The sequence below is a fragment of the Podarcis muralis genome, chromosome 12, assembly GCF_964188315.1.
Source record: "Podarcis muralis chromosome 12, rPodMur119.hap1.1, whole genome shotgun sequence".
Taxonomy (NCBI): domain Eukaryota; kingdom Metazoa; phylum Chordata; class Lepidosauria; order Squamata; family Lacertidae; genus Podarcis; species Podarcis muralis.
Genome location: NC_135666.1, coordinates 2,451,323 through 2,466,980, shown reverse-complemented (window position 1 = coordinate 2,466,980; position 15,658 = coordinate 2,451,323). Strand labels below are relative to the sequence as shown.

Genomic DNA, 15,658 nt, shown 5'->3' with positions numbered 1-15,658 from the left:
AAGAAGTTTGGGAAGCGCATGCTTGTCTTGTTCACCCACAAAGAGGATTTGAAAGGTGATTCCTTGGAGGAATATGTGAAGAAATCCGAAAACAAGGCGCTCCTGAAACTGGTTAAGAAATGTGGGAATCGCTGCTTTGCTTTGAATAACAAGGCAGCTGGAGAAGAGAAGGAGGAGGCCTCCAAGCTGCTGATGGAAAAGCTCTGGGAGATCCTTCACGGGGACGGATCAAGGCCCTGCAAAGAAAAAGGGAAAGAGGAGGAAAGGGGAAAGAATTGAAGGATGCTCTTATATCCTCTAGTTCATAGTGTTTCATTTCTTTCTAAAATATGTGGGGCTTCCCTTGTGCCTAATCTGGAAGTTGCAATGAGTGCAGGATGCCACCATTGTTGACGGCAGCGGGTGCTTGTCAGCCTAGGACGCCTTGGCTCAGAGACCTGCCCTGGCTCCCGATTTGCTGCCATGCCAAGTTCAAGGCATTGCTCTCAGGATATTAAGTCCGTAACAGTTTGGGAGCAGTTTAGCCCTGAGATCGCCTGACCCCACATGTGGTCTCTGGATGCTTCGATTGGCAGAATGGGCACAGTTACAGGTGCCACATAATGTCTGTTCTGCATTGATAAGAAATCGTTCTTTCGGTGTGGCAGCACCAACACTCCCTGCATATCGACATCAGGCAGGCAACTTTTCTACCGTTTTTTTGCCGCCTGCAAAAAACATTTTTGTTTAGACAAGGCTACTCACATATTTAGAATGCTGATATGTTTGTAGTTTGTCGCTGGTTTTAATTTGTGGATGTTTTCATTATTAATCATAATCCTGTTGCATTATTCTTTTTGCAGAGCGCTTTGAGGTTTTCTACAATCAAGTGGTAAAGGATTTTATGAAAATAATAACATGCCTAACTGTCCGCAGTTGCCTAAACCCCATAAAGGAGTGGATACATCAGTCCACTTTAGTTCTCTCAGTTTCTCATTTTCCCCATCTTAAACTCTCTGGAAATGTTTTATTTTTGAACCATTATGAAAGTTTAACTGTATTTTTGTGTCAATTGTGTTTTTTTGTGTCAATTTCCCTTAACAAACACCTTTGTAAATTACATACATACTTTTGCAAGACACTGTTCCTAATAAAATGCATATTTGCATGTCATTTTCACAGTTATATGCATTCTTGTGAACTCTGGCTGGAGAACTGCATCGCGAAATTCCACAAAGCGAGGATTTCAGAGATTGGCTGTGTTTCATTTTGCTTTGGAAAGTGGAAATTTATAATTTCCACCTTTCAATGGGAGCTGGATCAAACGGTCACCGACCATTTTGGATCAGGGGGTACATTTTGAATTTGGAGAGAGCATGCTGGGAGGAGGTAGTCATAAAATTGCTGGCAGGGGTGTGTGTTCCGAATAGGATTCCTCGCAAGAAAAGGGGAAAGTTGACAGCTATGGTCATTGTGGACAGACAACTTTCAAAGGCTAAATAACCCCATTTCCCCAAACACCAATCCTAAACCGAAGCCTAGACTGCCCTCCTGCACCCACTTCCTGGGAATAAGCCCCAGGAAACAAAAAGAGGCCTGTTTCTAAGCCAGACACATATACTGTCATACAGCCAATTAGAAGAAGAAGAGGAGTTTGGATTTGATATCCCGCCTTTCACTCCCTTTAAGGAGTCTCAAAGCGGCTCACATTCTCCTTTCCCTTCCTCTCCCACAACAAACACTCTGTGAGGTGAGTGGGGCTGAGAGACTTCAGAGAAGTGTGACTGGCCCAAGGTCACCCAGCAGCTGCAGGTGGAGGAGCGGGGAAGCGAACCCAGTTCCCCAGATTACAAGACTACCGCTCTTAACCACTACACCACACTGTCTGTAAATGTACAGTGAATTCTTATGAGTGCCTGGACACCAGGTCCTGCACAGCGAGAGACATGCTTGAACTTCCCAAAGTTCTGAAATTTTACCATTTGGGAAGGGAATTATTTAACACCCATCTCCAGAAAACAACTCTTCTTCTTTTTTCTCATATTTGAAAACAGGAACAGAGAGCATATTTAACCCCCTCCCCCTGTCCCACTTACAACTTCGTACCAAATACTTTTCACTTTTCAATGGAAGCTGCATCAAATTTGTCCTGCATCCCTCATTCCACCTCCTTGTTCCTCAGACCCTTTAATCGCCCATCTGTCTGGTATTTATAGGGGCAGCCCCATGGGAAATCCTATTGAACTGAGTGCGACTTACTTCTGAGTAAAAATGGTTCGGCTTGCAGTGTGAAGCTGCCTAGTCTTTACCCAGTTACATGGGAGTAAGCACCATTGAATACCGTGGGATTTACTTATGAGTAGACAGCGCAATTTGACCAAACTGCGGGAGGCAGTGGAAGACAGGAGTGCCTGGCGTGCTCTGGTCCATGGGGTCACAAAGAGTCGGACACGACTAAACGACTAAACAACAACAGACAGCGCAAGGCTCCATTTTCAGTTAAGGAATAAACACTCCCAGTGTTTCCTGAGAAAGGGCTGGCCACTGAAGCATTGCAATTACAGAATGGAAAGGGGATTGGTGACCTTTTCCTTCAAAATTATAGGAGGGGCTTTGTGCGCCACCATCACCATTTCCTCCATTTGGTGCAGGAATTTTATTTTCAGGGTAAACAGGAGTCCATTTTTGCTCCTACACACCACTTTTAATTGTTCTCCGATACTTCGAGGGGAGGAAAAAGGAAAACCGGGGCATTCCAGGATCAAATCAGAAACTGGGATGGCTTATGCAATTCCTGGGCTGTCCCTGGAAAACAGGGGCTCTTTGAGAACATGCACTCTCCCACCTCGTGGTCGGACTATCCCTGATTGAGATTTCAGAAGGCTCTCCCTGCTCAGGAGGCCAAGCAAGGCAGAGAAAGCTGCAGGGAAACTATGGGAGTAAACAGCAAAAGCAAAAGCAAAAGCTGTGTGCTGTGGACCATTTCAGAGAATTTGCACTGTTAGAAATAACACCCTGCCCTAGTGTGGTACACCCCGATAGGCAGGAATTTTTCATATCAGTCGTATCTATCTTCTGCTCAACCTTAAATGCAAAACAAGATAGCAGTTTCTCTCCTCTTTGCACAACAGCACAGCAGAGATCTCGCAGTTTCATTTCACATGCTATGTTTTGTTTATGCTGCATGCAAACCTTATTTCACATGCATATATATGGAGTGTGTTAATCCCTCAGACACATACACTCCTCCCTTCCCAGGAGGAACCAGCTGTTCCAGTAAAGAGCTTGGTTGACTACAGTCCTCCGGGTGGACTCACACATGCACAGAACGCCCAGGTGTGCCCCATCATTCAACAAGAGAACAGACAAGGGAGACCCACCAGGTGCCTGGCAGGCCTGCCCTCTCCTCTTTGGAGGCTGGCAGCAAAAAGGCAGTGGGGCAGTGGGGCTTAGAGGCCCTGGTGGGTGGAATCACAGAACCGTAGTGTTGTGGAGTTGGAAGGGACCTGCCCAACCTTCTGCAATGCAGGAATCTCAACTCAAGCAGATTTCCATCCAAGCTCTGCTTCAAAACCTCCAACGAGAGAGAGAGAGAGAGTTCACCACTTTCCAAGGGAGTCCGTTCCACCCAAGGACAACCCTCATTCCCACAAACACACACACTCACTCAATGCCTCCAACGAAGGGCTCAAAATGGTGTGTGGGCTTTGAGGGCAGATTCACACAAACCAGCCATTCAGGAGCTCCCAGCTTAGGCAGGGAGGAGGAGGATGAAAGGCAAGGTTTTGTGGGAGCTACACACACACACACACACACACACACACACACACACACACACACACCTTGGTAGGACCTGAACAAATGGATTCAAATGACCAGGAAGAAGATTCCATCTCAACATCAGAAGAGCCATTGAACCATGGAATGGACTCTTTTGGGAGGTGGTGGACTCTGCTTCCTGGGAGGTTTTGAAGCAGAGGTTGGATGGCCATCTGTCAGGGATGCTTGAGCTGAGATTCCTGGGGGTCTCTTCCAACTCCACGATTCTATGATTCCATCTCGGCTGGCCAAGTGGCCAGCCTTTAAGGCTGCAGATATAGAACTGGGAGGGTGACATCTTAAAAGATGGGCATGGGCTAAGGAGGGTGAGGAGAAAGGGGCTGAGCAGGAATGCCCAGGGTCCTTCAGCATTCCTGGCCCTTCCTTGCAACTCCCGGAAATGGGTGGATGCCAAATAAGCCAGCCTACACAAATGTGCTTCCAAAAATGTGCTTTCAACATTTGCTTTTCCTGACAATTTCGTTTATTAAAGTGTGGGCCTCTACAAGTGAGATGGTTACAGTGGGGGTGGGCCCTGGGGCGCATGACTCAGGAAAAGGGGGCTGAGGAGAAGGGGAGAGGGGTGGAAGGAGGAAGCAGCAGCAGCAGCAGCAACACAGTCTCACAGACACCCTCGAAGACCAGTAGCTTTATCTCTGGGGGTACAAACCCAACTGGGAACCCTGCCGTCACACCCAGGAAGGTGCTTCCTCTGAATTCTAGGTCTGTGCCTGGCTTTGCTGCAGCTAAAGAAGGCCATTGGCACTCTGCACCTGCTCAGAGATGCTCCCTCCAGCTGGGCAACATCTCATCCTGCTCACAGAATCATAGAATCGTCGAATCGCAGAGTTAGAAGGGACCCTGAGGGTCAGCTGGTCCACCCCTATTCAAGGCAGGAATCTCAACTAAAGGATCCATAACAGACGGCCACCCAACCTCTTTTTGCTGCTGCATCTCACTATTGAGTCGCGTTAAGCTTGGAGTCCACCAAGACCCCTGAGGTTCTTCTCACATGTACTACTGGCAAGCCAGGTTGTCCCCCATCCTTATGTTCTCACAGCTCCATCCATTGAATGGCAGCAGCTCTCAGATCAAGCATCTTCTCCCTGTTAGTGTAGTCTAAATAATAGAATAAAGCATGAAGAAAGACGAGAAGAGAATAAAATTTTGAAAAACCATTGAGTGCATGGTTTCATTTGTTGTATAATGATGCTTATCAATGTAACGTAGAGTTAAAGTCAGAGTGATTATATACTTAGGATGTAGCTAGAAATATAGATACATAAAAAGAATGCAAATTTGTCATGGCATCATTCTGTTTCTGCACTTAACGAAGGTAGATTTCCAGGGGGCACTGAGTTGTTGGTTTTCTGAAAAGGGGGCACTAGGTCAAATAAGCTTGGGAACCTCTGATCTAGTCCAACCCCCTGCTAGGCAGGACTCTCATCTAAAGCATCCATGACAGGTGGCCACCTAACCAGTGTTGGGAAAAGTGCCACAGGGAACACCCTCCTCGGACGGGAGAAATTTCACTCGGCTTTTTCAGCTAAGCCAACAACTCAGAAAGTCGAGAAGGAGAGTGGGGAATTTAAGGGTCAGAGGTTTTCTGTGATTGACACGCCCGCTGTCTCTAGTTCAAAATACTCAAACAGAGAGAGATCAACAAACTCTGCAAGTCCAGTCCTTACGTTCTGGTCTTGGTGATCACTGTGGGCTGTTTCACTCCGGAAGACAAGGAAATTGCTAAAATGGTCAAGAAGGTGTTTAGGAAGAAGTTTGGGAAGCGCATGCTTGTCTTGTTCACCCACAAAGAGGATTTGAAAGGTGAATCCTTGGAGGAATATGTGGAGAATTCCAAAAGAAGGCGCTCCTGAAACTGGTTAAGAAATGTGGGAATCGCTGCTTTGCTTTGAATAACAAGGCAGCTGGAGAAGAGAAGGAGGAGGCCTCCAAGCTGCTGATGGAAAAGCTCTGGGAGATCCTTCACGGGGACGGATCAAGGCCCTGCAAAGAAAAAGGGAAAGAGGAGGAAAGGGGAAAGAATTGAAGGATGCTCTTATATCCTCTAGTTCATAGTGTTTCATTTCTTTCTAAAATATGTGGGCCTTCCCTTGTGCCTAATCTGGAAGTTGCAATGAGTGCAGGATGCCACCATTGTTGACGGCAGCGGGTGCTTGTCAGCCTAGGACGCCTTGGCTCAGAGACCTGCCCTGGCTCCCGATTTGCTGCCAGGCCAAGTTCAAGGCATTGCTCTCAGGATATTAAGTCCGTAACAGTTTGGGAGCAGTTTAGCCCTGAGATCGCCTGACCCCACATGTGGTCTCTGGATGCTTCGATTGGCAGAATGGGCACAGTTACAGGTGCCACATAATATCTGTTCTGCATTGATAGCAAATCGTTCTTTCGGTGTGGCAGCACCAACACTCCCTGCATATCGACAGGTGGAGGAGCGGAGACGCGAACCCAGTTCCCCAGATTACAAGACTACCGCTCTTAACCACTACACCACACTGTCTGTAAATGTACAGTGAATTCTTATGAGTGCCTGGACACCAGGTCCTGCACAGCGAGAGACATGCTTGAACTTCCCAAAGTTCTGAAATTTTACCATTTGGGAAGGGAATTATTTAACACCCATCTCCAGAAAACAACTCTTCTTCTTTTTTCTCATATTTGAAAACAGGAACAGAGAGCATATTTAACCCCCTCCCCCTGTCCCACTTACAACTTCGTACCAAATACTTTTCACTTTTCAATGGAAGCTGCATCAAATTTGTCTTGCATCCCTCATTCCACCTCCTTGTTCCTCAGACCCTTTAATCGCCCATCTGTCTGGTATTTATAGGGGCAGCCCCATGGGAAATCCTATTGAACTGAGTGTGACTTACTTCTGAGTAAAAATGGTTCGGCTTGCAGTGTGAAGCTGCCTAGTCTTTACCCAGTTACATGGGAGTAAGCACCATTGAATACCGTGGGATTTACTTATGAGTAGACAGCGCAATTTGACCAAACTGCGGGAGGCAGTGGAAGACAGGAGTGCCTGGCGTGCTCTGGTCCATGGGGTCACAAAGAGTCGGACACGACTAAACGACTAAACAACAACAGACAGCGCAAGGCTCCATTTTCAGTTAAGGAATAAACACTCCCAGTGTTTCCTGAGAAAGGGCTGGCCACTGAAGCATTGCAATTACAGAATGGAAAGGGGATTGGTGACCTTTTCCTTCAAAATTATAGGAGGGGCTTTGTGCGCCACCATCACCATTTCCTCCATTTGGTGCAGGAATTTTATTTTCAGGGTAAACAGGAGTCCATTTTTGCTCCTACACACCACTTTTAATTGTTCTCCGATACTTCGAGGGGAGGAAAAAGGAAAACCGGGGCATTCCAGGATCAAATCAGAAACTGGGATGGCTTATGCAATTCCTGGGCTGTCCCTGGAAAACAGGGGCTCTTTGAGAACATGCACTCTCCCACCTCGTGGTTGGACTATCCCTGATTGAGATTTCAGAAGGCTCTCCCTGCTCAGGAGGCCAAGCAAGGCAGAGAAAGCTGCAGGGAAACTATGGGAGTAAACAGCAAAAGCAAAAGCAAAAGCTTTGTGCTGTGGACCATTTCAGAGAATTTGCACTGTTAGAAATAACACCCTGCCCTAGTGTGCGAAACCCCGATAGGCAGGAATTTTTCATATCAGTCGTATCTATCTTCTGCTCAACCTTAAATGCAAAACAAGATAGCAGTTTCTCTCCTCTTTGCACAACAGCGCAGCAGAGATCTCGCAGTTTCATTTCACATGCTATGTTTTGTTTATGCTGCACGCAAACCTTATTTCACATGCATATATATGGAGTGTGTTAATCCCTCAGACACATACACTCCTCCCTTCCCAGGAAATGCCCAGAGCTTATTGTTAGCCAATGACTTCCCTTCTTCTCTTTCCACGGTTCCTTTTGCATATCATAAATCCCTGCATATTTTACAAAAACTATACCAATCAGTATTCCATTATTACAGCCATCAAAACTAATTTACACTGTTGAATTTACGGTATCTTAATGCTGCCAGCATTTTCAGCTGTACACAATTATTTCCCATACATTCAATAAACATTTTCCTATCTTCTCTAAACATATGTTCTTCTTGTTCTCCTATTCTATATGTTAAGTCTGCAAGCTGTGCATATTCTGTCAACTTAAGTTGCCATTCTTCTTTGGTTGGGATCTCGCTCGTTTTCCATTTGGGGGCTAAGAAAACATGGTCCACAGTAGTAGCATACATAAATAACCTTTTTTGACACCTGGGAATTTCCGTCTGAATTATCCCCAACAGAAAGGACTCTAGGTTTTTTTGGGAAAGTACTTTTAAACAATTTTTTTTCAATTCATTATGAATAATTTTCCAATACCCTTTTACCCTTTTACAAGTCCACCACATATTAAACAACATTTCCTCAATCTCTTTGCATCTCCAGCACATATTTGTTTTTTTAAAAAAATGATATTTATTGAGAATTTAAAATTACAGAGAAAAAGAAAAGGAAAAGGAAAAAAGGTAGACAAAAAGAGAAATTAAACAATACACGTCAATAAGAAAAACAAAAAACAAAACACACAACACATCAAAACCAAAAACCAAAATAAACAAAAAGAATTAAAAACAAATGCAATATTCCCAAATCTTTATCTTTCGTTAACTTGTTTCATCGACCTCCTCACACCTCCCTTTTTTGTATTCTAGTTGTTAATTATCTCAGCAAATCCTTTCCATCTTTCACTATATTCTGTCATTAAATTACCTTAATTTATTTTAACCTTATCTTACCATAAAAAGCCCTAAAGCTTAAAACTTAAAACTTATTAATACATAATTCCTTTTAACCTTTCTACTAAAGCCAAATAGTTTCATTCCAACATTTTTTCTAACACTCATTAATTTTACAATAATTCTCTAAATGAATTTTTAAACTTTCTTCCAATTTTCATCCATCGTCTCTTCTTCCTGGTCTCGGGTTTTGTCAGTCCTTTCTATCCCTTCCATCTAGTCCATCAACCTGGTGACCTTCTATCCGAGGCTCTTAAGTCTTTTCCATGTCCCTTCTGCAGGTCTTCTTCATGTTTATACCTGCACTTTACTTTGTCTTCTGCTGATCTTATTCTTAATTTCCTTCCTTTCTCACTGAGGGGTAGATCTCGGGGAGACTCCAACTTGACAATATCTTTATCCCTTCTCGGCAGGTCAGCCCATTCTCCATAGTCAGCACTGAAATCCAAAAGATATTTGAAGGCATGTTTCAAAGTCCCTCCAAGGTTAAGGGCCCCCACAACTCCAAACTCCCCCTGGCCCAAAACCAGATCCCAAAAGTCAAAACATCCCTGCATAGGGGGATCTATCCAACTTCCCATCTCCAAACCAAACAGTACTCCATCTCTCCAAATCCGACTTTCTCCAGGTTCAATCATCAGAAACAACAACTTATGTTCCTGCAAGGCCGCGGCTCTCTCCATTTCTATTACTTGAGGTTCAGCAACAACCTCCTCCTTTATCTTCTGCACAACTTGCCCTGTCAAAGCACATTCCTGGGTTGGTTCCTGAGTGGTTTCTATATAGGTATTCACTGTTTGTCCAAAATTGCTAACCGCAACAGTCATCAAATCCATCTTCTCATGTAGCTGTTCCAGTAAAGGGCTTGTCTTGCAAAAAGCAAGCACTAAAGCTTCTTCTGGGCACATTCTTGTTCAAGGTCAATGTCTGGTTCTCACGATCTTTAATCTCTACAGCTGTAGAATTCCCCAGATCGACTCCAGCAACAGTTTCACAAGCTCCCTCTAGAGGAAACAATTTCTGTTTGTATCCGTCTTTTGAAGAGCCGATCCAGCAACAAAATTCCTTTCGTTTTTCAGATATTTTTTTCCTTTTAAATGCAAAAGGGAACATTGGAATCAATATGTTTCTCTTTTTTAACTATCTGTCAAAAAACATTTTATTCACAGTCAATGAACTTCCCCAAAGCGTCTGTCTCTGACACCCCGTTCCCAGGTTCAAGACGGTGGAAATTTATCTTTCTTTACTCTCTCTTCTGCAGGTTTAAACAGTCTAAGATTTCCCCCCTCTTCTCCTGCTTCCAAGGGGGGTTTGGTAGTTTTAACTGATGGAAATTTAGTCCTTTACAAACAACTTTCCAGACTTTAGCTTGCAATGTCTTTGCTTCAATCTATTTACAAAAGCGGAAGGCGGACTTCCTGTTTCGACCTTCCCGCTTTGGTGCCAAATTAAGAAGTTTCATAGTCCAATTTTCCGTTCTACTCACGGGTAGTTGTTTAAAATCCAATTGTCCACAGGAGAAAGTCAGCGCTCTCCGGCAACAGCAATGCGGCTTCACTCCGTGAAAATAACAGTCAATTCGAAGCACCGCGCCACTCACCCCACATCGCTCCGGATTATTTGATTCTGTCTTATACATCTTAGCAAGCCTACTCGGAGTAAAGTACCATCTGTCAATCATTTTCAGGTAGTTCTCCTTCAAAGAATAACATGCTGTAATCTTCAAGTCACTTTTCCAGAGTTTTCCTCAGAGGTTAAAATCTATATTGTGTCCTATATCTATATCTTTACTGGCTCCCTCGGCCAGTAAAGCGAGATGAGCGCTGCAACCCCAGAGTCAGCCACGACTGGACCTAATGGTCAGGGGTCCCTTTACCTTACCAGGAAAGGGAGGGTTGTGCAACTAAGGACCTTGTTTCTGCATGGATCCGACTTGTGGGGAGACCGCAGGAGGGGTTGGACTAGATGGCCCTTGGGGTCCCTTCCAAGTTTACGATGCACTGCTGAAGAGCCTTTTTGGAGTGAAATGCTGACGAGTGGGAGCGGCTTCCACCATCTCGCAACTTCCTTCTCCCCTTGAAAGTGAACCTTGTCCCCTTGCACTTAGTCACTCCCAAATACCATAGATAAAAGGAGAAGTGGCCTCTGTGCCTGAAACAGACTTGTGCTTTAAGAGGGGACCAACGCAAGTCGAGACAAACTCAAGCAAGAGAGCCACTTGTGGACAAAGGGAGAGTCATCCGTTTTCCATGTTTCTGGTAAGATGCATTTGCACATTAGAAGTTGTTGCGGCTTCTTTTGTTGTCCAAAGCTTCTTTTGCATGGCTGCTGTAAACCACAGCATATTTCAGAGGGGACTTGGTGACAGGGATCTTGCGCTGATGCCTCCTGCTCTCTGGCTCTTTGGAAAGGCCACAAATCCATCCTGACAGGGCCCAGACTTGGAGCAAAGGAATGAAGGCTGCAGCGCAAGGCTCTCCCGGGCTTTGGGGTGGAACTAGGGGGACCCCTGCCCTGACTCAGGATATGGCACCTTCCTAAGATGCTGAGCACCTCTGCTGCTGCCAGTTGCTTCCTTGCAGGAGGGAGGGGGCAGGCGGCTGTGGACCATCTGGGCTATTGCATTCTAGACATTTCTGTGTGTTCCCTTGGTTTGTTTGTTTTACCAGTCTTCATCAATTAATGGGAAAAGGAAGTGCATTGAAAATGGTCGGATTCATCAACATTCACTAAAAACAATATGTAAACCCCCGTGCGCCTAAACCACATGCTGAAACGCTGCTCCCCCTTTTGTTGATGGGTTTCCAATGTGAAAGGTTCTTAACTACCATTTGTGGTGGTATTATGAGCATGTAAGCAAAATTTGGGATTTGATGCTTTTCGAAATGTCCCTGGTTGTGTTTAGTCTCCATGTTTCTGGGATGTAACTCCAATTTACATAGCAAGATACTAACAACTCATTTGCTCACAGCTGCCCATTTAGTTGGAGCTCAGGACTGGAAGGATATTTCTATGTAATCTATTATGACCTGGTTTTAAAAAGCCTTAGGCATAGCCCCATCAGAGAAATTGACCCACCAAATCTGGGTTCTCAGAAGAGAAGTGGACCCGTTGGCTTTCTGTAGCTTATTTCACAGTACAGTCACACAGGTGGCAAATTCCATCCAAATGTGATGTCATCTGGTGCTGATTTTGAATATTTTGAATATGTGGTCTCCCATATGCTCCAAATCATAGAATCAGAGAATTGCAGAGTTGGAAGGGGCCCGATCCTCTGCATTACTGGAATCACACCTGAATGTTCCGACTTGGGACAGTCCTGATTTTGTTTGTTTGTTTCTTTGATAACTGAGAAATTCTTACCCGAGATATGCACCCAGGTTCTAACTGGTAACTCAGAGCAGGGCTTTTAGTGTGGCTGCCTCTGATCTGTGGAACAGCATTTCTGTCAAGATAGGACAGGCACCCAGAAAAAAATAGAAGACATCTTTCTGTTCCAACAAGCCTTCACAGCCGAATGAAGGAAGTTTGTGCCTTGATGGTCTGCTTGGTATTGGGGTTTTTAATTTTTAAGTTGCTGCTATTTGTTTTAAAATGTTTTTGAACTGTTTTTATTGCATTTTGTACTTTCAACGTGTGTCGAAAGTGATAAAATCATAATGATAATGATAGGAAAAAGAGTACATTTATTTTTCTAATACATGTGTTTCTCTTTTAATTGTGACAGCAAGTTTGTTAAAAAGAAGATGGCATCTTCCAGAACACAGGAAAGAAGTAAAATCAAACCACCTCAGAAATATCTCAAAGAAAGTATCCTTGTAGAAAGGGGTGACCCTTCTGTTTATGCATTAAAACTGAAAAAGGCTTCTGAAACGTCTCCAAAGTACCATCTAGGAAAAGAGAACTTGCAGATCGCCAACAAAGTGATCATGATGATGGGAGCGTCTGGATCAGGGAAAACCACTCTCATCAATGGGATGATCAACTACATCCTGGGCGTGCAATGGGGAGACGAATTCCGGTTCAAACTTATTGATGAAGTGACCGGCAGAAACCAAGCAGAAAGCCAGACATCCGAAGTGAGGGCTTACGTGGTGAACTATCAAGAGGGTCTCAAGATCCCTTGCTCTCTCACTTTTGTTGACACTCCAGGATTCGGAGACACGAGAGGAATAGAACAGGACAAAAAGTTAGAGGAGAAGATCCGGGAGTTTTTCTCCATCCCAGGAGGAATCGACCACATCGATTGCGTCTGCTTCGTGGTCAAGGCTTCCACAAACCGCTTAACAGCAGCCGAGAAATACGTCTTTGATTCCGTGCTCTCCATCTTTGGGAAAGATATCAAGAAGAACATCCAGTTCCTGACCACCTTTGCAGATTCACAGACTCCCCTGGTCCTTGAGGCCATTAAGACGGCCGACGTTCCATGCGCCAAAGATGGCAAGGGGAACCCCATGCATTTCAAATTCAACAATTCCGCCCTGTTTGCCAACAATGTCGTGGGGGACGGGGAGAGCCCTAACATTGACGAAATGTTTTGGAAAATGGGTATGATCAGCATGAAGACCTACTTTGACTCGTTAAGCAAACTGAACACGAGGAGTTTGTCTTTGACGAAGGAAGTTCTCAGGGAGCGGAAAGAGTTGGAGACGGTTGTGCAGGGCCTGTTGCCCCAGATCAAAACTGCGCTGGTCAAACTGGAAGAACTGAAGCAAACAGAACAAGTCCTTGACCAGCACAAAGCTGACATGGCGGCCAACAGAGATTTTGCGTATGAGCTCCCAGTCACCGTCAAAGTGAAGCAAGACCTTTCTGGAGCTCATCAATATGCAACCAACTGCAAGAACTGCGAGTTCACCTGCCACTATCCTTGCTGGCATACCTGGGACCTGCTGAACCGCTTTTGCTCCACTATCAGTTTCTTCTCAGGAAAATGCAACGTTTGTCCCGGCAATAATAATAATAATAATAATAATAATAATAATAATAATTTATTATTTGTACCCCGCCCATCTGGCTGGGTTTCCCCAGCCACTCTGGGCGGCTTCCAACAAAGATGAAAGATACACTAAAATGTCACATATTAAAAACTTCCCTGAACAGGGCTGCCTTCAGATGTCTTCTGAATGTCAGGTAGATGTTTATCACTTTGACATCTGATGGGAGGGTGTTCCACAGGGCGGGTGCCACTACCAAGAAGGCCCTCTGCCTGGTTCCCTGTAACTTGGCCTCTCGCAGTGAGGGAACCGCCAGAAGGCCCTCGGAGCTGGACCTCAGTGTCCGGGCAGAATGATGGGGGAGGAGACGCTCCTTCAGGTATACTGGACCGAGGCCGTTTAGGGCTTTAAAGGTCAGCACCAACACTTTGAATTGTGCTCGGAAACGTACTGGGAGCCAATGTAGGTCCTTCAAGACCGGTGTTATATGGTCTCGACGGCCGCTCCCAGTCACCAGTCTAGCTGCCGCATTCTGGATTAGTTGTAGTTTCCGGGTCACCTTCAAAGGTAGCCCCACGTACAGCGCATTGCAGTAGTCCAAGCGGGAGATAACCAGAGCATGTACCACTCTGGTGAGACAGTCTGCAGGCAGATACGGTCTCAGCCTACGTACCAGATGGAGCTGGTAAACAGCTGCCCTGGATACAGATTTGACCTGTGCCTCCATGGACAGCTGTGAGTCCAAAATGACTCCCAGGCTGCGCACCTGGTCCTTCAGGGGCACAGTTGCCCCATTCAGGACCAAAGAGTCCTCCACACCTGCCCGGCTCCTGTCCCCCCAAAACAGTACTTCTGTCTTGTCAGGATTCAACCTCAATCTGTTAGCCGCCATCCATCCTCCAACCGCTTCCAGACACTCACACAGGACCTTCACCGCCTTCACTGGTTCTGATTTAAAAGAGAGGTAGAGCTGGGTATCATCCGCATACTGATGAACACCCAGCCCAAACCTCCTGATGATCTCTCCCAGCGGCTGCATGTAGATGTTGAAAAGCATGGGGGAGAGGACCGAACCCTGAGGCACCCCACAAGTGAGGGCCCAAGGGTCTGAACACTCATCCCCCACCACCACTTTCCGAACACGGCCCAGGAGGAAGGAGCGGAACCACTGTATAACAGTGCCCCCAGCTCCCAGTCCCTCAAGACGGTCCAGAAGGATGTTATGGTCAATGGTGTCAATCTTACTCGGCCAAGAGGGAAGGCAAGGGTGATGCCCTCCAAGCCGCTTATTGGTGAAATCTGTAGGATGTAAAGCTGCAGTCAAGTGCAACATTCCGACAGAGGACTAACAGCCTCCATGTTCTAACCGGTTGCTGTGACAACCAGTTTGTCGGTTGCTGGTAGTTTTGAAAGATAACTGCTCAGTTGCACTCACCTCAGGACCAGCTTCCCTCTAGTCTAGTTTATTTGCTTGTTATGTAACCTAAGCCTGCCTTCAGGTACAGTTCTGTAAACTGAATGAATCTGAGAGTAAAATAGTTTTATATTAACATGAATCAGATTTGTGTGTGTATTCTTTAAGAAGGATTCAAAGGGATTTTTAACTAGGAGTCATCTTTACTAATAGAACTCAGACGAGTCAGTACAAGCTGATCACTGCATAAACTTATAAAGGGGATTGTTTAACTCTGCTAAAGTAAACCTTCCCGTTAGGGATTGTAGAACAAGACCTGCCAAGAAAAATAAAGAACTTATTTACAACAGCGGCAAGAGTCTTGATAGCACAAGGATGGAAGAATGAGGAAATCCCAACGAAAGAACAGTGGCAAGAAAAACTGATAAGCTACGCGGAACTGGCCAAACTGAGATACAAACTGCGTGAAAAGGACAATTGTGACTTCAAGGAAGAATGGGAACTTTTTACAAATTACCTAAAAAGACAACAAAATGACTTGGACTCCTTGGCAGGTTTTGAATAAACATCCACAAATTTATTAGTTGAACACATGATAGATAAGGCAAGGATATGCACAATTTTATAACATGCAGAGAACAATATGTGTAAAGAAATCAGAGAGGGGAGCTGAGGGAAGTCCCTGGTGGGG

The 15,658-nt window shown here is 45.2% G+C and overlaps 1 protein-coding gene across 1 annotated transcript; it reads left to right on the top strand.

The window, feature by feature from the left end:
- Window positions 1–11,749: 11,749 nt before the first annotated feature.
- LOC144324980 (uncharacterized) lies at window positions 11,750–13,691 on the top strand. Its single transcript, XM_077916656.1, has one exon. It carries the CDS (start codon window positions 12,318–12,320, stop codon window positions 13,674–13,676), a length of 1,359 nt encoding a protein of 452 aa, XP_077772782.1. The 5' UTR covers window positions 11,750–12,317; the 3' UTR covers window positions 13,677–13,691.
- Window positions 13,692–15,658: the final 1,967 nt, after the last annotated feature.